The sequence below is a fragment of the Kryptolebias marmoratus genome, linkage group LG1 (assembly GCF_001649575.2).
Source record: "Kryptolebias marmoratus isolate JLee-2015 linkage group LG1, ASM164957v2, whole genome shotgun sequence".
NCBI lineage: Eukaryota > Metazoa > Chordata > Actinopteri > Cyprinodontiformes > Rivulidae > Kryptolebias > Kryptolebias marmoratus.
The window spans coordinates 28,353,860-28,378,403 of NC_051430.1; the positions used below are offsets into that span (position 1 = coordinate 28,353,860).

The 24,544-nt window shown below is 42.7% G+C and overlaps 3 protein-coding genes across 51 annotated transcripts in view; all 3 read right to left on the bottom strand.

The window, feature by feature from the left end:
• camk2b1 (calcium/calmodulin-dependent protein kinase (CaM kinase) II beta 1) overlaps nucleotides 1–3,732 on the bottom strand; it is a 65,451-nt gene extending 61,719 nt beyond the window's left edge. For 21 of the 46 annotated variants that reach the window (XM_017427829.3, XM_017427822.3, XM_017427838.3 and 18 more), the window contains exon 1: nucleotides 3,434–3,731. In XM_017427829.3, coding sequence (XP_017283318.1) covers nucleotides 3,434–3,495 — 62 coding nt within the window. In that variant the 5' untranslated portion in view covers nucleotides 3,496–3,731. Of the gene's footprint in view, nucleotides 1–3,433 lie in introns of all 46 variants that reach the window. The other 25 variants (XM_037978040.1, XM_017427843.3, XM_037978037.1 and 22 more) reach the window with 3 other exon arrangements.
• Nucleotides 3,733–5,626: 1,894 nt separating this feature from the next.
• si:dkey-13n15.2 (protein transport protein Sec24C) lies at nucleotides 5,627–15,468 on the bottom strand. Of its 3 annotated transcripts, XM_017427776.3 has the most exons (22): nucleotides 15,379–15,465; nucleotides 15,229–15,296; nucleotides 13,593–14,231; nucleotides 13,303–13,355; nucleotides 12,727–12,780; nucleotides 12,304–12,415; nucleotides 11,945–12,063; nucleotides 11,703–11,838; nucleotides 10,964–11,073; nucleotides 10,684–10,796; nucleotides 10,379–10,570; nucleotides 9,603–9,699; nucleotides 9,395–9,499; nucleotides 9,154–9,321; nucleotides 8,519–8,615; nucleotides 8,297–8,445; nucleotides 8,071–8,209; nucleotides 7,868–7,989; nucleotides 7,613–7,792; nucleotides 6,701–6,898; nucleotides 6,398–6,487; nucleotides 5,627–6,061 (listed from the first exon to the last, which is right to left on the bottom strand). In XM_017427776.3, exons 3-22 carry the CDS (start codon nucleotides 14,182–14,184, stop codon nucleotides 5,921–5,923), a joined length of 2,967 nt encoding a protein of 988 aa, XP_017283265.1. In that variant the 5' UTR covers nucleotides 14,185–14,231; nucleotides 15,229–15,296; nucleotides 15,379–15,465; the 3' UTR covers nucleotides 5,627–5,920. The 3 variants fall into 3 exon arrangements, with proteins under 3 accessions (XP_017283265.1, XP_037832086.1, XP_017283266.1); XM_037976158.1 differs by having other exon boundaries at nucleotides 15,229–15,467; XM_017427777.3 differs by having other exon boundaries at nucleotides 5,929–6,061; nucleotides 6,354–6,487; nucleotides 15,229–15,468.
• A 480-nt stretch (nucleotides 15,469–15,948) lies between these two features.
• LOC108242808 overlaps nucleotides 15,949–24,544 on the bottom strand; it is a 15,127-nt gene continuing 6,531 nt past the window's right edge. For both annotated transcript variants that reach the window (XM_017427890.2, XM_017427893.2), the window contains exons 5-16: nucleotides 22,872–23,568; nucleotides 22,585–22,640; nucleotides 21,959–22,036; nucleotides 21,805–21,864; nucleotides 21,668–21,712; nucleotides 21,492–21,539; nucleotides 18,771–20,643; nucleotides 18,189–18,458; nucleotides 17,914–18,072; nucleotides 17,032–17,310; nucleotides 16,789–16,950; nucleotides 15,949–16,695 (exon numbers count right to left, since the gene is read on the bottom strand). In XM_017427890.2, coding sequence (XP_017283379.1) covers nucleotides 16,388–16,695; nucleotides 16,789–16,950; nucleotides 17,032–17,310; nucleotides 17,914–18,072; nucleotides 18,189–18,458; nucleotides 18,771–20,643; nucleotides 21,492–21,539; nucleotides 21,668–21,712; nucleotides 21,805–21,864; nucleotides 21,959–22,036; nucleotides 22,585–22,640; nucleotides 22,872–23,511 — 3,978 coding nt within the window. In that variant the 5' untranslated portion in view covers nucleotides 23,512–23,568 and the 3' untranslated portion in view covers nucleotides 15,949–16,387. The remainder of the gene's footprint in view (nucleotides 16,696–16,788; nucleotides 16,951–17,031; nucleotides 17,311–17,913; nucleotides 18,073–18,188; nucleotides 18,459–18,770; nucleotides 20,644–21,491; nucleotides 21,540–21,667; nucleotides 21,713–21,804; nucleotides 21,865–21,958; nucleotides 22,037–22,584; nucleotides 22,641–22,871; nucleotides 23,569–24,544) is intronic.

The following is a 24,544-nucleotide window of genomic DNA, read 5'->3' on the forward strand; positions in this document are numbered from 1 at the left end:
CGCTGTAGATGAGTCTGATCCCAGAGTCCGCTGTGCACTCGCGCTGGAAGACAACAAACTGTTCACGCTTGTCCAACAACAACACACGAAGAAACGGGTCTGGATCAGAGCTGGATCAGAGCTGGGAAACGAGACCAAAACCTATTACTGAAACAGGTTTAAATCCTCCTTTAGTCACCGTTTTACTGTTAAATATAACACCTGATGAAGGGGTGAATTATGACTCAGACTTTAATCCTCTGACCCTCGCTGGGATAAAAAATAAATAAACTTTTTAGATATTATACAAGGAAAAACAAAGGAGTTTATCCCCCAGCTCAGTCTTGTGTCATATATATTAATGCTCTGAAACCTCATTTAAATAAACAAACTGAGCCAACATTTTAACAAAATATTACCTATTTCATTTGACTTATTGTGTAGTTTAATTTATCACTGCCTAATTCAGCTCTCTGCTAAAAATCCACCATTTTATCATATTTAACAAGCCTAACAGCCTGTTTACGTGGGATAGTTTGAACAATTGCTGCTTGTAGGCAAAGTAGGCATAAATATCGACCAAATCCATGAAAAGGAGGCAATCATGTAATCTCCTGTATCTGTGATTTTGTGCACGTGCTCCTTGTCTGACTGTTAGCAAAAGATCTCACAAATTTTCATGAAACTCTTACAGAATAATATAAACAAAATAAAGACAAAAATCACAGCTAGTCAACCTTAGGTTAGCATCTCGGTTGGCCAAAACTTGCATCTGGAGCTCTTCCCAAACTTTCCTCAATTTATTTTTTTGTAATTCTTGAGGGCTACGGCTGCGTTTGAGTCAATATATATAAAAACTCCAGATGAACTTTGACCCCAGTTCTCAAAAGACTTGGTAGAAACGTGTTCCTCAGTCTGACTCCGAGTCAAAGTTTGAGTATTTTCTTACAGCTTTCTGTCTCCAACAGTCAGATCAGTCATATAACAACTTCCCCTGAATTCACTTTTACAGACACTGAGCTACAATTTGGTGTGGTAGTAGCTGAGAGTCATCCCTGACACAGACTCTGAGAGCCAACAGAAGGAGCAACATCTTTGTTTAAAACCTTAACATGGAAGGTGACAGGCGATATGCATTCCTTCATGAAATTACAGTTTTTATAAAACTTTTATAAAACTTTTATAAAACAGTGTTTATAAAACTGTCTAAATCCTTTCTTCTACGACGTTAAAACAACATAAGGGTGAGTTTTTAAGTTCACACTAAAAACATTGTTTTGCAGTATTTCCCAATAATCTGGACTGTTCTGATATATTCTTTTAAGTGAAGTCTAATTTTTTATCAGCGGAGGAGCTGTCACCAACATGCTGCGTCTGTCAGGAAAAAGAAATGTTTCAGATGATTTCTTTTACCCTAAAGATGATGCAAATCAAAGAAGACTCTTAATAAAAGCCAGCCAAAGCGCCACAAAATATTTAATTATTGTTTTTGCAAAATACCGACTAATGGCGAATTAAACCCAACGCTGTCAAAAAGGAAACCAGTGATTTGAGCAGACGTAAACAGTCAGAGTGGAGAGGAGCGCAGCTCCCACAAAAACCTGCAGCATGACGCCGTTATTTCAGACGTGTTTGTGGTAATTACACGTCGCTGAAAGTGGGATGTTTTCTTGCTCTGTCGCTGGCAAACTCGAAGAACTGCAGCAGGGGGTGGGGGGCTGTCAGCACCGCTCCATCCAGACGCAGATGTTTTCATCTATTCTGGGCTAAAAAAATGTAAAAAAGAAACGGGCGAAAAAAGCAGCTGCAAAAACACGCAACACGTAGGTAAAATAATAAAAACAAACCCATAATCCATCCACCTTAATTTAAAATATGAACTTCTTTTTCTCGTGGCTGCAGTTCTTCTAGTTTTGGTTGAACGAGGAGCACGGAGCTAAAAAAAAGTATCAGTAAATAAAGCTGAGTGACAAGAAGTGATTTTAAACGTTATTACACTCCTGTATTTATCTCTTATAGAGCCTGAGCTCATGTTGGATCAAATTACTCAACTTTTTGAAGTTCTGTAGCGTTGTTTCTATAAAGGTGGTGTTTAAATCTACAGCTTCACTGAAAGTTGGATTAATTATAACCCGTTCCAGAAACAGAGGTGCATTTGGAGATTCCCACAACTTTGGGGACAGTTTGTGAAAATCCTGAAGTCCCACTCTGCATGTACGCAGACAGTGTGTTGTTCTAAAACCGGCGCAGTGAACGGGGCTGGCGACTCTGAGAATGAATGAATGATTTCATCAGGATCATCTTTGATAAAGGGTGTAAGCAGAACAGGCAGAAGTGCAATAAAACCCTGAAACACAAAGACGTGATTAGTTATTAGAAACATCCGCCGATGCAAGACAAAGATTACAAACAAACAAAAACCAACACAAACAAGAACACCTTCAGGCTGGGATTTTTAAAGACAGAATGATGCAGAATGAAAAACCCATCCTGCTGAGCAGACCGGGTCTTTCTGAGGGAGCGTCCTGCTTGTTTTGACTAAATGTGACCGACATCCTGCGTGCTTTACAACCAGAACACTGCGGTTCGAGAGGCTTACAGTCAAACACTGGCGATATGTGACAGAACCAAGCAGAAGTGGACCTGAACCGCTAAAACAGCATTTATACGCATTTAAACCATTCAACGACACCAACAAGACCGCTCCATTCATCTGTGGCACACATTTCAGCTTTTCAGAAAATGTGGAAGTAAGTATATATACATATTTAAATATCCTCTTTTTTTAGGGTTGAGGGGAAACTTTCAGATTTTTCACAGTTTGCAATGAGTGCCTCTAACTCTGCAGTCGGGGAGCGAGAGACACAGCTGTTACCATGGCGACCACAGCAGACACTCTGGCTTTTAAACCTCCTTGCTTCTTATCTGGTTTAAACAACAGATAAGCAGCACTTTTTGGGCACTTTTTCCCCCCCTTGAGTTTAGATTACTGCACAGCTGATGGTGACATTTCAGGCAATCATGTTCCTCCTGAAATGTTGTAGTTTTATTAATATAATGTTTATGTTTCATGGATTAGCAGGAGGTATATGTTGTTTATCCATAGATTCCTGCTCTCCTAAAGGCTGTAAAAGTTTAAAAACTACTCTTTTTTCTCCTCTGAAATGGTCCGAGAGCACACTCGGAGCGCACAGCCCGCACCAGCCGACTCCGAGTCGCTGCAGTTGTGTTTTATGGCGACTTTTTTTGGTCAGATTTCAGCTCGTTTTGACTCAAACAAACAGCGACTTATTTATCCCCGATTGAGGCGCGCGCTCCGGCACGCGCGCCGCCGGCCTGCGGGGAGCCGCTCGGGCTCTGCCTGGAAACCCGCAGCACCGCCCCCCCGCAACGACCCCCGCAGCCCCGGCTCACCCAAACAACAACAACAACAACAACAACAACAAGTACTCACTTCCCCAGCTCCTCGTACAGCTGATATTCATCTGTGAATCGCGTACAGGTTGTCGTGGCCATGTCTCTCCTCTCGCTCTCTCTCCCTCGCTCTGCCTTCTTCTTCTTCTTCTTCTTCTTCTTCTTCTCCTGAAAGAATTGCCGTTAAGTTCGGACTAAAAACCGCGTCAGGAACACAGGTTCCGCCCAGCAGCTAAGCCGGTCCGTCGGAGCGGTGAAAAAAAGTCCGTAAGGGAGGCGCCGAGCGACGGACTGGAGGGGTTCCTCTCTCTGACTCCGCTATCTGACAGCTACAGCGCGCGCAGCCGAACCGCCGCCAAGCTAGGTTAGCCAAACGAGGCCGCTTCCTGTTGGGATTTTCAAAATAAAACAAAGCGTTGCTCTTAATACAAACAAATCTGAATCTGCAATCAGATGTAATTTTTTTAAGAATCTATGCTAACCTTTTATTAGGCTTGTAAAAGCCATAAAGTGTTGACTATCTGTATCGTTACATTAAAAAATACAAATATAAAAACAAATATTTAATGTACATACAGTCAAACTAACAGAATATAAACAAATGGATAAAATAAGTGGCTTTAAATCAACAAGCTGTAATGTAGAACATGCATACTTATTTTACTTACCAGTATTTGTCTCTCAAAGGAGAAGGAGATATCGTTTTTGTCTGTGTCAAAATTCTGGACTCCGCTCAGGCTGTCTCTTAGCAAAATATCTCATGAATCACTGAACAGATTTTATTGAAACTTCCAGGAAATAATTATTTGGTTGATTTACATTTGGAGCCAGCTCAGTTTAATATGGCTGCCACAGCCAACTGAAGCCTCAAAACACAGAAAAGTCTATAATTAAGTCAATTTTTACACATTCTAACCTAAAAGTTGGTGTGGTAGTAGCTGATAGTCATTCACATCACACACTTCAAGCATTACTCATTACAGACAAGCTTTGCTTTAAACTTTAGCTTTAATTGTTGGAGTAAACCTTATCTGTCTGTTAGCAAAAAAAAAAAAAAACTAAGGATGGATTTTATTGAAACTCTCAGAAAGTAATCACTGGGTGTCTAACCTTAGGAGTCAATCAATTCAAGATGGACGCCACAGCTAATCGACACCAGTCAGCACAAAAACGGCTGTAACTCTGTCAGTTTTACAGATATCGTGCAAACATCTGGAGTGGTAGTAGCTGAGTCCTTAATCAGAAGGTTACTTTTGAGGCCTGACAACAACGCCTACAAGTCCATTTCTCAAACTAAGATGAGTTTAGTCTAAAAATTGGGCATAAAAGTTGGAGATTTATTTAATAACCAAGTGGTTTATACCTACATACAGCATGTGATTTTTTTACAAATATAAAGTGAATGGATAACACAGCCAGGTATTGTATTATCATTTTCTGGCGATCACGCCTCGAGTTCGTGGCTATGGCCTTTTAGTTTGAAAACTCCTTTCGCGGAGTTTCCGGTTGTGCGCTCGTTATTCCGACCGACTTGACGCAAAAGCCTGCTCCGTTTGGCTGCAGCGGCGGCGAGGCGGTCGCTCTCCGCCGCCCTCTGGTGGACGAACCGCGACCCGCAGCCGAACACACCCCCTTCTGCGTCGGTGTTCGTCTCCAAATAGGGGCAAATATGAAGGAGCTGGTTTATGGTTCCAAAACGTGCCACCAGCACGCCATGTGTAAACACAAAATGATCTGGATTTAAACGCGGAAGTCCCCAAAGCTTCATGTTGCACAACCTAAACTCCAAGTGCTACTTATTATTAAATATATTTATTTAAAACTTCAGCATTAACTAATGCAATAGTTTAAAGCCGGGCGATATGCGTTCCTCAGGCCTCTAACTTCTGAAGTTCTGCTTCAGATCTTAACAAAGTTGTATTTCTACCTTTCCTTGTTGCACTTTTAAGTTTCAAACAGCCACTTTTAGCAAACTAAATGCCTCATTACCTCATGAAGCAAGCCCCCAGGATCCCCCACTGTCCTGCTCCACGCTGCTCCAGCCTCACGGTTCGGTGCCCCCCCTCTGCAGCAACATAATTACAGTTAATTAGTGTTAATAGGTGCTTAAACTGATTAGACAGATGCCCTTTGAGCTTCCTGAGGCACATATTCATCTGCTGCAGCTCCCGCTTTCATCCTCAGAGGAGGAAAAAAATAAAATAAAAGACGGAAAACTTCAGTCAAGGTTTGATTAAATTCTCCATTTTCCTTTATTTGTGATTCAGAGTAACCCTCACACACACACACACACACACACACACATCTGAGGCAAAGATCAGAGGATCATCATGACAAAAGAATAAATTATCATTCCAGAAAAAACAGACATCAGTCACCAAATAAATACATGATTTATTTCTGACACATCCTCGTGCACAACAAGATTCAGTCAACAGGCTTGAAATATTAATACCTTGATTCTTTTAGTTTTCTGTGGATGAACTGCGGCGCTCGGGTTTCTTAAAGGGACTGACACATCGGCGCTTCACTGCAGGAGTCGCACAGAGTTCACGTGGAGATGGTACAGGAAGTCGGCGTAGCTCGCGCCTCCATTGGGACTCTTGTCTTCCACCAGGTGGCGCTGCAGCACCTCCTCACAGGTGTCACCCTGCTTCACCACCAGCAGCTAAGAAACAAAGGAATAAACTCGTCAGGAGCTGAATCGTCCTCCAGGCGACGGTCGTCCATTTTACAGACGTACTCCGGCCTGAGACTCTGAGCAGCTCACTGCAGAGGACAACAATCTGACAACAAGTCTACATAAACTCTCCGACGGGAGGGTTCTGCTCAGGAAGCACAAATCAGATCTGATCTGCCACAAAGATTCGATTTGAGGAACAAATCGGCTTCGGCTGCAGGGGAAACAAGCCGTCAGAACGAGGCAGGACCGAACGCAGCTACGCGTTAGTTTGACTCACAGAGACGCTGGAAAAACACGACGAGTCTGCCGTCAGCAGCTCACCTTCCGAGCGCAGGGCGCCTGGGAGCTGAGCGCGTCGATGAGGGATCGAACGCTGACGGAGAGCGGAGTTTCCAGAGCCGGCAGCTTGGTCTGGAGGAACACAAAACACATCAGAAAACATCAAACCTCTCATCATTTCTCCTCCTTGTGTTCCCTCACTGGAAATATCAATACTCAGAACTGACTTTTCACGCTTTAAATAACTTTATTCATACCCAACATCTTCTGGGGAAGTTAAACATTTATTACTGTCTGGTTTCATCTCTTTAGAAACCTCCCCGCAGGTGATAAGTGTCCACCCACCTCTCCGGAGGGCAGGGAGGCAAAGCAGCTGGTGTTGAAGAGCGCGCTCAGAGTGCATGCTGGGACTTGGCTGCCCACCCAGAGCAGCAGGGCGAGGGGAGCGTGAATCAGGTACAGAGCGCCGGGCTCCAGGCTGGCAGCAGTGCATCGCAGCGCCTCCTCCAGGTTCGGAGGCTCGGAGGCGTCAGCTGAGCGGGGCTGCAGGTGAGAAGAGACACAAAACAAGAGTCAAATATCCCTTCTGAAAGCAGCAGACATTCAGACAAACAGCAAAAACCAACTTCTTCCTCTCAGCTGTTCCCTTTTCAGGGGTTGCCACAGCGAGTCATCCTCTATGTTGGTTTTTAGAGACGCACCGGCTTCTGCTCCTAGCGGCTGGTTTGTTGGTCGTCACGACTCAGTAAAGAAACAATCCCTTCTCTCTTGTTTTTTCTCATAATAAAAATGAAAATATTATTGTTTTTCTGATCAACCACATTTGTACGTAACCTACTACAGAATAAAGTTCATGTTAAAACTTAAAATATGTTTAGGCTGCCTTCAGGCCTGTGATCTCAGTGGGATTTTCCTGGTTAAATAAAGAAAATAAATAAAAATATTACAGCTAAACTGAAAAGCTTCATACATGACACTACACCCTATAAATGACTGGAGTCTCTAATTCAGATGCTGGTTTTTCAGCTGCTTCCTCCTTCAGGGGTCGCCACAGTGGGCGAACTCGCAGCAAAGATTTGGAATTCGTTTAACGCCGGACGCCCTTCCTTCCTGCCACAACCTGGGCTTCGAACCCGCAATCTCAGGATGACCACCGCTGCACTGACCACCGAGCTACCGCGACTCAGATGTGTTAATAAATGTGTCGTCCTTCAGCCGAGCAGAGCAGGACATTCGCTCTTCCTTGGCGGCACTGACCAGAGGCAGCAGCTGGGGGTAGAAGTGTCTGACGGTGCCGCAGGTGTCCAGGCTGAGGACCTGGCAGTGCTGCTGCAGCCTCTGGTGGACGGAGCTCCTCAGGCCCGGCAGCAGCACCTCGCTCTTCCTCAGACTGTTGACGTAAACGGGGAGCGCTCGCAGGAACTGAGGAAGAACCAGCTGCAGAGCAAACACGTCACGGTAAAGTCTTCAGCATTAAACATTCCCGTGGACCTGCGTGTGTCGTTGCCCCACCTGTCCAGCTGACACGGAAGAGGAGCAGCAGTGTTTGCGGTAAGACGCCAGTGCTTCGGTTACGTCCGTCTGCAGTTCCTCCCTCAGCTCCTGCAGAGGGCGCTCCAGCACGGCACAGTACACTTCCAGACACAAGAAGGAGAACTATCATCTGAAGAGGTCACATATGAAGTTAATCGCTGAGCACAGTGCAGGTTTCTTACTCTTCTTGCAGTAAAAGGTGAGCAGCGTTTGGGCCTGGTAGTTCCTGAAAGTGTCCTGCAGGTGGCGTGAGCACCTTAAGGTCAGAGTGTGAACTCTGGTCCTCCTCTCTCCTGTCTGGGAGCTGTAGGTCAGGACCGCCTGAAACACAGGAGGAAACCAAACGATCGACCTGACGTCTCATTTACAAACTCATCTTGTTTCAGGAAGACTGAGCCGTAATCTCACCTGGATGGCTGCTCCTCTCGCCTCATCCAGAGCTCTGCTGTGTGTCAGCTCTGCAGCCAGCGTTGTCCTCTCATCCACTGTTGCCATGGTGATGTGTCCAGGACTGGGACCGGGCACGAACAGCCCGTAACAACCGGACACACGCAAATCTGGCAAAAAGGGGAGACAGACGTTTGAAAACCAGATGTTTTGGTAGAGTCCCTCTGATGCCTCTCCTCTCACCTTTGCTGACAAATATTCTGAGCTCTGCCGCAAAGCCGGTGTCCGTCTCCACGACCCTCTTCAGATCGGCGCCGAGACGCTCTCTGTCCAGCTCGCCCTGGAGGGGAAGTCAAAACGGCAGCTCATCTGAACGAGCCGCGCGGTTTAAAAGCTCAGGGTTAAAACGACAACATTTATTCTGCAAAACCAGGAAACGAACTGAAGAGGAGAGACGGCATCTTCTGCGCAAACGCTGAGCGAAGGCTGAGTGAACGCTGAGCGAAGGCTGAGTGAACGCTGAGCGAACGCTGAGCGCCGGGTGGTTTGCAGAAGAAGCTGAAACTGAGTCGTTGGAGCTAAAATCAGCAAAACACTGCCTCTAAGCTAAAAGAAACAAAAGGCTAACTGAAAGCTAAAAGTAGCAGAACTGCAGCTAAAAGTTAAAAGTAGCATAAAAAGACAAAAATAGAAGAAATATGCTGAATCAAATCTCAAAGAGAAGAATGTTTTTGAAGAGATCTGAATGTATTTCTATGAGGAAAATATCTGTAAATGAAGCTAAATGTTCTGAAAAGTATGAAAGTTAAGTGTTAGTTAGATAAAACAACCAGATCCGTTCTGAGCTCCTCCTGCAGAGACAGAAGCTGCTGATGTACCTGGAGGTAGCTGTAGGTGTGCAGGGCTCCACCTGTAAGGTATGGAATGTGCCCCGGCCAAGCCCCGCCCACATCTTGCTGGGAGAGGACAAACATGTGAACACCGCATCCCTGACGGACGCACTCCTTGGCCAACGAGATGGCCTGATCAGACGGCTGGAAGATGGTCTGAGACAGACAGACAAGGAGGGAATGAAATGAAGCACGGATGAAGACAACGAAGCGTTTGAGTTCCTCCTACCTTTGGTTTGTTGGCGCCGAAGAACCCTGAGGAAGAGTTTGTGTTTCCTGTCTCTATCAGAGCAGCAGAGTGGAAGATCAGCAGCTTCCCCGGACACTTCAGACCCTTCGATTTAAACACACGTCACAATTACGACCTTTAGTCTCATCTGTGAAAATACAACATGCAAAAAAACCTAAAATAAAACAGAAGCAAAGAAGTGCCCCACCTGCAGCACAGCCAGCCCGGCTCGAACAGGAAGCTGGATGGGAACTCCTCCGGAGTCGTCACTCTCCGCACTGAACTGAGGAATGAGCTGCAAAACGCTGCAGAGACGGACAACAGAAGCTGCGATCCGTTAGACGCAAAGATTAAAAGAGGAGAAACAGAATACTTTTAGGAAACAAGTTCAATAATTTTACTTTCAACTTCCGCTCAAGTCTTTATTACTGACTAAAGCAAAGTTTGGGGAAAACTCCAACATAACCGAGCATCAAACGGGAACAAAGCAAACAGTTTATACAAAAGCACCTTAGAAATATCACTTTTATCCCAGGCAGGTCTGAAGATGCAGTCAAAAAGTAACACATGAATAATTCAGGAACTCGCAACCTGAGAGCTTTTTAAAGTTTCAGCAGCCTTTGGTAACAAATCAAATAATAATAATGAGAGGATTCAGTCATGTGAGAGGAAAAATCAGCTCAGTGTCAGACTCTGCAGGCTTCAGTTCGCAGGTTAAAGGTTAAAAGGTCATGACAGGAGAATTAGACCAACTGAATAAGTATGACTTTTTGTAAAACAGGCAGTGAAAAGTTTCTAGTTTTGGATTTTATTTCCCTCCTGTTAAAACCTCATAGGAACCAGATGATGTCTTTTGTTGTGTCCTGATAAATAAAACCTTAGAATTAAATGCAGATTTACTTTCTCGTGTTTTGGCATCAGTAAGACGTGTGAAATTATGATGGGAATTTGCAGAAAACAGCGCTTCTATCTCCTCTCCGTTACCTGTTCATGCTGTCCAAACAGTCTGTGAGGGACACCAGAAGGCCGTCCCTCACAGGAAGCTGCAGGTCTTCTGTCTCCGTGACGACCAGCATGTGAGGGCGGGACAGGTGGGGTCCGAGGTCGTACAGGTGGACCCTGCTGTCATACGTGATCAAACCGACACGGACGTCTGCCGAACGCCGGCCTTCCTGCCTACAAACATAAGATGAAACCTGAAAGATTTACAGGATTTCTTCTAAACCTGAGAAGAAGCGCAGACTGTCGGGTGCATGTTTGTTTTATAATGAGGTAAAAAGATGACTTACCTTTTCAAAGAGGCCAGCAGTGTGTGGATCTGTTGCGTTACAAACTCTAAATGTCCTCCTCTCAGCGCCGAGGCCGACACGTCTATCGCTAGGAGCAGTGCAGCAGCTTCCCCCTGCCGACAGACACAAAACAAACGTTTAAACACACATTCCTTCTTCTTTTAAAGTTTTAAAAAGTACTGTAAGCACAGAAGTTGTGTATATATTTGACAGAGACCATAAACAAGCACAGGCACAATGCAAAACAAACATAAAAGCCGCAGAGAAGAAGAAACGTCACCTTCTCAGAGTGGAGTTTTTCGTACGAGCCCAAACTGAGTTCAGGTCTCCGGTCTTCATCGACCCGGACCCCCGCGGGTCCTTTGGTGGGCTGGTAGTGCTGCCAGGACACTGAGACACAAGAAGCAAGAAAACATTAGAAACAAAATAACATCGTAATTTCCTGGCTAATGAGCGCACCTGAATATAAACCACTGACTTTAAAAAGAGAAGAAATTGTAAATATATACTGTAGGTCGAACTTGTCTATAAGCTGCAGGTGTCCAGGTTGTAATATGAGATATTTACACAGATTAGTTTAACTTTTAATTAAATACGTGCCAGTAACATACACAAATATGTACCGTAAATGCCTTTTTCTGAACGGCGCCTGTAACACAGCTGGTTAAAATTATAAAAAATACAGTCGAGTACCAGGAATAGTCACTGATCGTTATCTTCATCTTCCTCCTGCGAGCTAAAAAACACTAAAACGTCTTCTTCACCGTCGGAATTAAACACTTCCTCGGTCTCTTTCGTTGTCGCTCTCAGTTCGAGGTAAATTCGCCCTCGTCATCGCAGCAGTCCAGCCTTTCCAAACCCATCGTGGATTTTTTTTTGGACTCTGCTCTAAAGTGACGGTGGCATGAAGCTTGTCAGCCCATAAAAATCCATAAATTAGGCGCATCGTTGTTAAAACTGCGGCCCTGTCTGCACGCTTCATGCCGTGTCAGAATAACAGCTTCCCTGCGGAGCCTCACCTTCACTGAGTTTACCACAGAAGGGACAGTAAAACCTCTGTCCACAGTCCTGCCAGCTCATCTCTGGACACATGGACGCTCCGCACCAACCACAACCAACAACACAGTCTGTGTCTCTGCACAAAGGCACGGGCGCCTGAAGGCCAAAAATACACATTTCTATGTGAGAAGACAACTTTTAATTTAAAAAATGCATCACTTGTATTAAAGGGACAGAATAAAGTGAGCGGACTGATATCAACCGTTTGTTGCACCAGAGGGGTGAGCAGAGCTCCCAGCGGCAGCCGGCTGAGCAGCGCCGCCTGACCCTCACACGGCACGCAGTACGTGGTGGAGCGGATCGCAGACGGGCTCGCATTTCCTGCAACACACACGATCAGGAAAGAGAAGCAGGGGGCTTAAATTACTGCGAAATGCAACGTGGTGACAGGAAGAAGAGGACTAAAGATTAAAACAAAATGTCCCCATTTTTGTTTCTTGGCTTTAAAGGATCTGTAAATAAAGTTTTATACAGAATGTTGTTTTTTAAGCACTAACATCACATCGTGTGTGCTTCTGCAGCCGTGAAACGTGATAAAATCAGGTGAGACGGTGCGTTTACCTCTGTCCTCCACAACACATGGAGTGGTTGCCAGAGGAGGAAGTTGGGACAAACGCTCCGAGACGAAGACCCTCCCGTCCCACTCTGCCTTGTCCTCCTCCATCACCTTCACCTTCACAGAGAGGGACAAAAGCCGTCAACAAAACAGGATTATGGTAATGATTAACTAAACTTAATGAGGCTAGATCTGTTCTTAAACATCTGTGTTCATCCAGATGTTACACCTTTTTATAAAACAGTCCATTTTAGCTGCTATAGAACAAATAATCTGTCAAATTTATGTTCTGCTTTTTTGATGTTTCAGCTGTTTGTGATCAGTTTAACGTGTCACCCTGAGCTAAAAAAACCCCGTAAAAAATATATCTGAAGTACAGTTTGAGTTACTGAGAAAATGATAGAAAAGAAAAGATTAAGAGCGCTTACAGCACTGGGTAACAGCTTGGGGTCCAGACCATAACGGGACTCAGAGTTCGGAGACTGAAGAGAAAAATAAATAAATAAAAATTACAAAAACACAACACGGACAATTATGGATTCATTTACTTTAAGTCACCAAGTAATGAATGAGTCAAAAAAAGGCCTAAATTAACATAAAATATCTTAAAGTTTCCCATCTTCAAGTGTCACATAGAAAAAACACAAATAAATAATGTAGGTAAAATATATTTTTAATTAATAATCATCAAAATACAGAATCTATGAATTGATCCTCAGGAAGCAGAAAAAGCTGCTGAATCTTCCACAGCAGATTAAACATCTGGGAAATAATTACTGTAATATTCTGCATTCATTTTCCTTTTTTTTCTGCATCAAATCTGGCTAACATAAATAATTTAACTATCTTCTTGTGTTTTTAGCTGAAAAACCAAATGAAACCCCTCAATTTGAAAAACTGGTAGTTTTCTTAAATTATTGATTTTATTTGCATTTATTCTTGGAACAATCTAGAAATAAAATATTTTGATCTATATGCATGTAAACTAACATGTTTTTTCTGACCTGTGGAGTCAAACTTCCTTCCTGTGGAGCTGCGTTGGGATCAAAGTTGGTTCCTGTGGAGAAAAATAAAATACATATTAAAGTAAGAAGTTAGTTTTATTTAAGATTAAACTTTATATTCAAGGAGTACAACCTAACAAACGAGGCTAATTTGTGATTATATGAGCATCTATTTGGATTCTTATGAATAAATAGTTTATCCAAAAAGTGCTTGAGGCCAAAACTGATGAGCGAGTTTGTTAAAAATCTTTAATGTAAGAAAAATCTCATCCACATCCATCATCTGCTACCTCCAGGGAGCGCTGAAAGCATCCAGTGAGGCTGCTGCTGGATGGGGGAGGCGGGTGAGGCAACTTTGTGATGATTATATCCAACAGAAGAGCCCACGTGGACCCAGTCAGACGCAGGCTGAGGGACGGTTCGTCCAATCCCCGGAGGACTAACAGGAAGATGGTTTCCAGTTGGAGACCGAGGTGCATTCAGGACACCCGGGTACGTGTGAAGAGGCTGGGACTGAGGAGATGATGCTTGGTAAGGGCTATGAGTGGGATGCAGCGGCGCTGGTTGGGGGCCTTCGTTCAGAAGTGGAAGAGAACATGGAGGCACGTTCGCTCCTCGGCTTGTGGCTGGAACTGTGTGGAGAGGATGAGGAAAGCTTTGCTGACTGTGTACAGTGTACTGCACATCGTAATAAACGTTATTTCTGTCTGAAGAGGCGGCAGGGTCACTCCCGGATGCCTGCAGGCGGTGGGGCAGAGATCCCAGACCGAGCTGCTGAAAGCTGGGCAGAGGATTGCAGAGCGGTCCCGGAGGTCCAGCTGGAGGCCAGCCATTCTGGATCGCCCACAACTGACTCTGATTAGGGGCGGGGGCGTCCATCATCCGCCGTGAAACTTAAAGATGAGCGTCTTTCTCATTGGAGGCAGGACCTAAGGATTAAACAGAATAAAGAAGTTAAAACAGATTAACTCAGCCTGCATAATCAAGGGACTTCATGACTGTTTTGGATTTATTTGTATCATGTCTCACTCCAAAATTGCTCCCAAAAATTAAATAAAAGTCCACAAAGTGTCTTCCACTTCCACCTATAACTAATGAATGTTGTTTATTTGTCCTGAAAACATCTTATCCTTGTAAAGACTAAGACTTGGAGCTCAGCATAAAAACAAATATTACATGAATGAGACAAACAAAAAGCAGAAATCTTAGTTTTGCTTCAACTAATGTCAAAAACTTTATTAAATCCAACTTTTAATTTTCTTTCATCGTTCTCTGTGGGCCATAAAACACTCAAGATGACATTTTTATACATCTAAAAAAAGCTAACGCAAACTGTATTAGTGTTTAAATGAAATCATCATAATTTTTTAACCATTTTTAGATTTTAAATACACAGATTCAGCTGCGTCCTTATTTTAGATTATATAGTTTGTAGAGTTGATATTCAAACTGACTTAAATAATATAAATCCAGCACAATAAACATGTTCAGATCAATCAGACTAATGCAGATTTACAAATAGAAGCCTCCAAATTACCTTATAATTTAATTAGGACATATTAAACATAAACAGATTAGTTACAATAACTTAAACTGGTGTTAATGATAACCTGGTTAGTGTTAATATAATTTATTTTAATGGCCTTTTTGCCCCACAGTGAAAGGTTGTAGGATGCTCTTCTCGGGGGTGTTAAATAACCTTATAAAGTATAAAAACAGTGTTTTATATTAAATGTAAAGATATTTATATAATACATGACGGCTATTAGCTAACATTATCCAATGACAGAGGTGTTCCTGTGGGGAAAAAGGTCTTAATATTAACTTTACATATGCAGTAACTGCTGGTGAACAGATAAGGATAAATAAAAATACATCTAGTCAACAAGAAACACTTATTTCCAGGGAAAAGATAAAACTCCATACCGTTCATTATTACCGACGGAAACGGTCTGTGCGCCTCGCCGGTTTCTGCATTTTCACCCGAGCTGCGACTAAAACCAAACATTTTCTATTAAATCACAAATAAAAACATCTAAACAATTAAATGCCACACGTTCAGCCTCGTAAATCCACCTGCAGCAGCCGCATGAAGCGGAAAACCCGGAGGTTAACCCGCCGCGTTAGCATCACGCAAGCAAGCATCAAGCTAGCGCACTTCCGTTCTCCCTTTCAAAGTAAAAGCACGTAAATAAGAGTTGTAGACCAGTCACAATTTTTTTTAATCCCCCAATCTTTATAAGGTAATTGGCCTCACCCTTTCACATTTGGTATCACTGAAAAGCCCTAAATGTACTCTGTAGATAGCACAAGGAGTTAATTCAGTAGTATGCAGTGGGTGGGACATATTCAGGTTTACTACTGACAGTCAGGATATACACCTATCCCTCTCATTCAACCCGTTATATAAATATAAACCAGTTATAGCCACGTCCTCTTGGACAAGTAGCAGCACTTTAATACAGCTTGTATGTTTATAGTTTAAAATAAACTGACAGTCAAAGTATTTTTCCATAAATTAACCCATTTTTTAGAGTTCAAGTGCATCTAGTTGCTCATACATTTTTGTTTTTAATGGGTTTTGCAACACTAACACGCAGATTAATAAACATAACCAGGTTTAAAAAACAAAATCACTACAACAAGATGTGTTTTCAGTTTATTTCTGGAATACTGAAAATGTCTCTTTTTGTTTAGAAATGGTAACATTGTTCTTGGTACTGTTTTTGCACATGGTTATACAAAGTTAAACAAAATCTTTTACGTTGTTTTACCAAACTAAGTAACTTGATTGTATGCCCTCCACCAGCTGCAGCAAAACTGGACTCTTCAGTCTGAAAATTATTTTTACAACATAATATGTGCCTATTTCTGAACAGTCTCCATTAAATGAACTTGATAAAAAAGAAAAAAACATCTTACAAAACACATTGAAACAACACTAATTCCACTACAACCATGTTCATTTTGTTTTTTGTCATGTTTTTTTTCCTAGACTGAGAAAGAATAATGACCAAAGACATGAAAAGAAATGCAGAACAGTGTGGAAGGGAAGTGAAAAGGGACAAATTTCACCAGTTTATGGCTACAGCTGCTGGTAGTATCGAGAACTCTGCTGGGCTTTCTCCTGCCTGGGTCTTTTACTGGCTTTTGTCGAGTTTCCTGAAAAGCCGCTCTGTCTTTGTGAGGTCGTGATCCGGTTTCTGACGTAGTCCTTCACACCTTTCCAGGAGCGGTTCCTCAGCGCATGCGGCTCGGCAGTTAGACACCGAACACAGTCGTCTTTCTGAGGCAGCCTGTACTCGCTGATGAAACTCATCATGTGTTTTTCTACGGCCGAAACCTCTGCTTCATCCCATTTATGCTTGGTTTTAGGATGCGAGGCTGCAGCGGCTGTAAAAACAAATAAGAATGGATGAGTTACGCGTCAAAGCAACAACAAACACATCCAGAGTCTGTCTGCTAATGAGCCACAGAAATATTTACCTTTTCCTCTTAATTTGACGGTTTTAGGAGAAGCAGTCTTGCCGTAGCTTGTTGTCACTTCGTTCACTTGTTGATTCAGATGTACTGATCCGAAGCTTGAAGTTGAGTCCACACTCTGATGCTCTGTGGCAACTTCCTGTCTGTTGGAAGGCTGGAATCTCACTGAAGAAAAGAACAAAAACAAAGAAACGATCAGTTTGCTTGAAGCTTCGATTATCGACAAACGACACAAACAGCTGCTACCGGAGCTCTGCGGCGCTTCCTTCTGCCTGGGCCTCTTGCTGGGTTTTGGCGGGTTTCCTGAAAGGCCGCTCCTTCGTTGCAGCGTCGTGATGCGGTTTCTGACGTAGTCCTTCACACCTTTCCACGAGCGGTTCCTCAGCGCGTGCGGCTCGGCCTCGAGGCAGCGAACGCAGTCGTCTTTCTGAGGCAGCCTGTGCTCCTTAATGAGACGCATCAGGTGTTTCTCCACAGCGTGGACCTCTGCCTCGCTCCATTTAGGCTTGGGTTTGGGTTTTAAGCCTATAAGGGGTAAAAAAAAAAGAAGAAGAAATGAGTTTAAACCACTTTATGTGATTACTGAATAAAACCTAACAGTCCATCTTTAATGATAATCGTATGCTTCTTTTCTTTGTCACTAAATCAAAGATCCTATTCCTCAGCTCTCTGATCTGTGTAATCTTTACAGAAATAAGGTGAGGACTGTCATGTTAATGTTCAAGAGTCGAAGTAAAGTTTCTAAATAAGGAAGTGAAGAGATTGAAACATAAAGTTTAAGATCAACAGCTAGTGACACAAAAAGATCCAACAAAATGAAGTACACACATACGCACCACTGTTCAAGTTTCTATTGATTTTTTGTTTATTTTACTTTGATTTTACTGTCTGAGTTCATTTTATTAATCTCAACTTTTTGATTGTTTGGTTAATTATGCTGTATTTTGTGTATTTTACTTCACCTGTCCTGCTTTTATATTTTAAACTTTGTAAAGCACTTTGGTCAACGAGAGTTGTTTTATAAATGTGCCACAGAAATAAACTTTGATTGATTGATTAATTGGTTATTTGGTTTCCACGTGGCGCCCCTCAAAAATTTGTTTGTTAATTATCATCGGCAGTAACTACCTTTTTCTCTGGCTTTGTTAGCCCTGGGAGCGGCAGACTTGGTGTGACTTGTTGCTCCTGGGGCTCGTTGACGATTAGGAGTTCCTGGTTCCAAACCCGAAGTGGAGACCACGCTGTGATGCTCGGCGGCAGCTTGGTCGATAGAGGGTTGCGATCCCACTGTGGGAAAAAAAAACGAGGCAAACTTGACTTAAAAATGACCATTTTGTTTGGAGCTGCTGCTTTTGTTTCTTCAGAAGATGGAGAACTCAAGACGTTCCATCTACAGCTGTTACCAGAACTCTGCTGTGGTTCCTTCAGCCTCGGCTCGCCATCCTTGGAGGAGCCACTTTGTCTTTGCAGAGTGGTGATCCGGTTCCTGACGTAGTCCTTCACACCTGTCCAGGAACGTTGCTTCAGAGCTCGTGGCTCAGCCTCGAGGCACCGAATGCAGTCGTCTTTCTGAGGCACCTTCCGCTCGTTAATGAACTGCATCAGGTGCTTCTCCACAGCCAGAATTTCTGATTCCTTCCATATATGTTTGGTTTTGTGGTTCGAGTCCGAGTCTGAAGGGAAGAAAAGAGATTAATTTGGCTTGTCCAAGGTCTCTACTGTTCCCACTGTCTTGTAAATGATGACGATGATGCACTGGATCAAAGCTAAAACTTCATGTAATCTACAATTATTACTTTTTTCAGCATGGTGCCCTGATAAAGATAGTATTTTGCTGTGAATTGGCGCTACATAAACTTAACTAAGTCCTGAAAGGAAAGCCACTTGGGCACAGATTCAACCGTTCACTCAACCTTTGAGAAATCTGCATTTAAAGTTAACTTTTATAAATTACGAGCAGATCTATACATATACAGCTGAATTACCTTCATGGCCCATGTCAGTATTTTCACACATGTTGTTCTGCAGCAGGGCTTGGATCTGATTATCAGGGCCAAAGATCTGCCTGGCCTCGTTTTCATCCAGGTGAATCAGCTGTAGCATCGTTGTAAAATGTTTCCGAAGCTTGACTGACGTCAGGGCCGCGGGGTTCTTAGCTCCGCATTCTTTAGCGTACCTCTGGACACAGTGGGACCCACGGTAGGCGGATAATACAAACGGCCGGGCAAACACAAACGGGTTGTCGCTGGGCACCCCACACGTCTCGCGGACGTTTATCAGAAGCTCCATCGCCGACTCAAACGAGGGCTTGAGCAAGACAGGGACCATCCTCCCACAGCTCCCCCTGATGTCCACTCTGCTGAAGAAACCACACAGGGTTCTTTCCAAATTCGAGACAGATACGTCCATGTCATCGAGCACGCCTGATCGTTTCCGCAACATGAAGGCCTTGATTGGAACCCCAGCGACCTCTCCAGATTTCCTCCTGTTGAAAGCAATCACCTGAGCCAGGACTACGGTGGCCAGGGCAGCGTAGTTTTCTGCACAAGCGTTCTCTCTGAGCTTCTTCACAGCAAGCTGGTAAACATTCTCCATGTGGTGGTACAGACATTTCACATCTTCGGCAAACGGCACGATTTTCTCGTTTTTCCTCCTAGTTTTCCTCATGCCTGTTAAAGCACGTGAAGAAATGAGCCGCTTCCATTTCTTGTCATGCAAGGAGAGGAAGGTTTCGCATGACTTCTGGACTTTGGCGTCACCAGAGTTAATGGCATTGTGCTGAACAATGCCACAGATCTTCTTCAGGTTGTAGCCGAGCTTGTACGCCAGCGACGGAAGGTTGTACGTTTTCTTTTCCGGGTCATACCCTGCTATGACTTTCACAGCAGACACCACATGCCTGAAGTTTGAGGGGTCTAAGAAGTCCTCCAGGCTCTGCATAGGCGTCGACTTTTGAGCCTCGAGCACGAGCCTCGCTACATGTCGAAGGTTTTGTCTTAAATATTCGTGCCGCTTCACATTGTGACCAATCTCGTTCAGCATGTGCTCCCCGAACTGCACAATAATTCGGTCTTCCATGATAATTTCTGTCACCTCATCATATATCATCCCACCGAGGATGTTCTTAAACTCCTCGCTTAGGTCGTCGCAGTTTTTCGTTAGAAGCGCGCACTTCGACATGATGCGCTTGTTTTTTATCTTTGTTTCATCTTCTGTCTTCCCTTTCTCAGGACACCTTTTGATGTGGCCAATTAAAGATTTCTTTTTATAGAGACCGAGGCAGTAAACACAGGGAACGAAGTCTATTGATTTTGCCGGTTTTCGGGGTCTTACTCGTACAGCAAGTTGTCCGTTTCCTGTTTTTAAAACATCCTTATTATGAGCAAAGTTTCCTTCATTTATTAGTTTTTCCCAAACTTTTTTCCTTTCTCTTGAATTTGCAGGATACTGGAATGCAATGGCAACTTTGGCTTTGTCGCTGTGTAAGTTTGTGAGATGTCTCGACATTTTGGTCACGGGCTTCGAACAAAACAAGCAGTAATTCCTCTTGTAGAAATGCCCTTCTTTCTGATTTGATTTTGGTTCCACCATGGCTTTCGAGAGCTTCTTCTGGTTTGTTTTGTGCGTCTCTTCTGGAGGAGAAGCATTTTTCTCTTCAGACAGAGGATCTTCTGATTCTTCCTTGTTTTTCTGCGTGGTTGGGCTCTCATTAGTGGGACTCTTGGAACTGCTGTCACTGAGATAATCCTCAGAGTCGCTTGCACCCTCGGATTGACAATCTGACACACTGCCGTCACTTTGACGTACATAATCGGAGCCAATGTCATCCTCTGACTCTCTACAACTGTTCTGCATTTCCTAAAAAATGTAAAAGAAAATCAAAGATTAAAAAGGGACAATTATGCAAAATGTATGCTGCTGCCATCACAATATACACAACGTTAAAACGGTGAGAGTCTACAGGCTAAAAGTTTAACTTAGTTGGTTCTTTTTTGCACAGAGCCAACTCATCGGGGCTTAAATTTACTATATGAGATGAAAAAGAATCAACAAATCATCAGAAAGGACAAGCTGGCTCTCAGAAATCTGGTGTTTTGATTAATTAACTGATCCACTCATCTATTAATGAGATCGTCACTGATTTTTCTCTCTTTCTGTCAACTTAAATATTAAACTGACTAACTGATTCATCTCTAATGTTATTATTAATGATAATAATGATATAAGAAGCTTAAACTGCCAGGAAGCCTGATATTGAGAGTCCATACCATCAACATATATTTTAATGCGAGCAGCCATGTTGTATTTAAGGAACTGCTCCGTCGCGGTCATATGACCTTCCATTTAAACATGAAATAGCTAATTACTGCTAAACGTTTTAGAAATGAATATGTGAACATACAGCAGCAAGGTAAGAACCAAACAAATCAACAAGAAAATATATCTGAAGTTTTTTGGGGTATTTTTCATAATAAGGGCAAAGTCCGGTTCATTTATGTGAAGGGGCAGAAATTAAAACTTCTGTCTATAAAGACGCTGAACCCCCTCTGGGATCCCATATGGGGTCCAGTATTATACTACAAGTCGATGGTTCATACATTAAAATGTAACATATGACTGCAGCAAAGAAGAAAAAAAACTGACATGCATTTGTTCCAAACCTTCCCCGTTCAGGACGATAAAGACTGAAAACAAGAGGCACCCACCTCTGGTTCAGCTGGTGACAATGGCTCTTCAGGCTCATCAGACATACTCTTTTGTTTATCACAAGACAAAACAGAGGACATATTTGCTGAAACTCAAGACTGAAAACAGGAATATAACAATGAAAACCAAAAGATGCAGCCACTCTTAAACAATCTGTCATTTAAAGCCGAGTTACCTCTTCTTCTGGAGGCTGAAGCTGCTGAGCATCGCCGGTCTCAGTCTGCTGACCGGAAGGTGAAACATATCAGAACCGAGTGGCGAGTTTTCTTGTTATCCATGTTTGTCAAATGTTATTTACAAATTAAACCCCACCTGAAAAGCTCTGCTGGGTGCCTGTCCATCATTGCTGTCATCCGGAGGCAGCAGCTCCAGCTTAATGGAGGAACATTATGAAGTCAGCGTAAAGAAAACTGTAAAATTACAAATTACAAACTAAATAATAACCATCTCCCCGCCTTAAACTTACAAGCTTATCAATGTTTTCCAGTTGCTTAAGTAGCTGTGCACGTTGATTTAAAATTGATGAACGTTTTTCACCGTCAGTCTGAAAGAGGACAAAAATATCAACATTAGTGCGTAGTATCAGGGTATAAATCTGCAGTGATTAGTCAGACTAATGGCATATATGTCAAACTTTAGACCAGTGGTTCCTAAGGTTTGGTTCAAAGATTAATCAAAATGTTTTGCATATGACCTGTACCATGTTTGAGGGGGAAATTAATCCGTTTTACTGGAGTTTACAGTGCATTGCACTTTTACATTCCCATCTGAGAGGAAATCCAACACCTCAGCTGTGATAAACGTGTCTGTTTTCAAGCAGGAAGAAAGATTTCCAGGAGAATGACAAAGAACAAGGCGTTGGACCCAGATGAACCACACACACGTACGAGTCAGACTTTTCTGCTTTTATTCCAAATTAAAAGAAACGTTTGTAACCAGTTGCTAGAAACAGGATTTTTTGTCATTCAGATGTAAATGTGGGGCTGTGAGGTAAAAAGGTTGGAAACCACTGCTCTAGTCTAAAAAAAACAAAAAAACTAAAGTCATAGTTGTGTTTGATGGTAATATCCTGACCAAAGGAGGAATATTTACCTCCTGTGACGGCTGCTTGTTGACCTGAACAGCTGAGGTAGAGTCACTGACAGCTCCTGAGGAAAAAAACAAAAACTTGAGTGTAATATGACACGTACCGTATCGTCAAACCACCAAAATCTGACTCTCACAGCATACCTTTCACTCAAACATTCACATCATAGCTTCCCTTTCACACAAGAGAAGATAACCTAAAAGCTTAAGCTGTGATTTGTAGTTTGGATCAAAACAAGCCCAGGATGTTTGAGTCCTCGATGACAAACACAATAAAAATAAATACAGCTTACTGCTGTCATGTGACGAGGGCACCCACTGAGGATGCTCCTTGGAGGTGGATGAGACGTAGCTGTTAGAGGATCCACCAACGCCAGCCGACTCGCCATCATGTCCTCCAAACGTAGCCTGAGACATATTTACGCTCAGCCCACACGATGGCAGACTGAACGGCTGATCTTGAGCTGGAAAAGTCTGACTGAGCAGCTGCGTTTGAAACGTTTTGTACGGGTTGTTGGCTGGCAGGGGCGGGAAATGCTGGGAGCTACAAGGCTGCAGCAGAGATGATCGGAGGGTAGCTTTGCGTTGGTTTGCTGCTGCCTGCATCGACGGAGTGGGAGGGACTTGCTGAGCAAAGGACATCAGGTGAGAAGCACTGGGGACGGCAGTGTTGTGCAGAATTAAGTTGGATGCCAACATATGAGGGGCAGCATTGGGTGCTGAAGACAAGGCGTTCAGGTTGTTGGAGCAGCTCTGATTGGACGCCTGCGGGTGGCTGTACAACGGCTGCTGATCAGACGACGCGCAGAGATGCTGAGAGTTGCTGTGTGGGTTGATGGCAAGTCCTTGTGTTGAAGTTGTGGGCCAGCCATTCTGGTTTCCCCATCCCTGAAAGTTCATGTGGCTTTTATTTCCTGCTGAGCTGTCCATCATTTTCCATCACCATCCAGCTTGTTTGTTTGGAGTGCCTTTCGTTGTTGTAGTTGTGTCCTAACAGAAAAAAAAAAAAACAGAAACTGTAACCCAAATTTTACTCAAGTACCACGTAACTCACCTTAAACCTTGTGCATGCAATTCATTACATGTTTCAAATAAAACAGTATCTTCTGTCATCTTTGAGTGTTATTAGGCATTAGCTCTCCAAGCTTCCTGGATGTTGTTTTATTTTATTTTAGTAAATAACTATTTGTCATATCTTGGCTTGATGTGCAGTGTGTAAAAAAAAAAGAAATGTTTGTACAGCAGATAAACATTATCTTTAAGTTCAAAACTTAACACATCTGAGGTTTTCAGCCAATAACTCTTTGGGAATTATCTTGTTATAAAAACACTTCTTATTTTTTTAAACACGCCGTGTTTGATGAGCTTAATAAGAATTTCTGTCTGTCTGTTATTTAGATTCAACAAAATGTGAGCACATTTTGTCTTTGAGTTTCCAAATACACAAAGTTTATTTTTTAGTTTGCAATTTCTTAAAACACAAAAATGACTCTACAAGTAAAAGGTAATAGTTTAAATAAATAAAATACTTTATTTGCTCGCACTGAGTAAAGTAGTATAATATCGACTTATCGCATCAAAATTTTACAAAAACATTGTTTTAAACGTTTTACATCCTTTTCTGGAGGTTGTTTATTTGGCATTAAATCCATTTCACACCATGATTTCCTACTGTTATTTCAAGGTAAATGTCTTGACACAAAAAGGCAAATAAAGGAGATATCTAATGTGAGAATTTATTTGTAAAAGGACAAAAATTAAGAGGAATAATCTGTGTAATTTCACTCATATTAACCAATCTGTGGGACTCAGGCTGGATTGGAGATTAAATACAGGTGCTGGTCATAAAATTAGAATATCATGAAAAAGTAGATTGATTTCAGTAATTCCATTTAAAAAGTGAAACTTGTATATTATATTCATACATTACATACAAACTCATATATTTCAAATGTTTATTTCATTT

Excerpts from the sequence above, each read along its gene's own strand:
- si:dkey-13n15.2 (XM_037976158.1), bottom strand. The coding sequence starts at position 14,184 with ATGATGGACGCCCCCGCCCCTAATCAGAGTCAGTTGTGGGCGATCCAG. Across the intron at positions 8,210-8,296 it reads CGAGAGGAGCAGCCATCCAG|GCGGTCCTGACCTACAGCTC; the intron begins GTGAGATTACGG and ends CCTGTGTTTCAG. Across the intron at positions 7,990-8,070 it reads CACCTTTTACTGCAAGAAGA|TGTACTGTGCCGTGCTGGAG; the intron begins GTAAGAAACCTG and ends TGTGTCTGGAAG.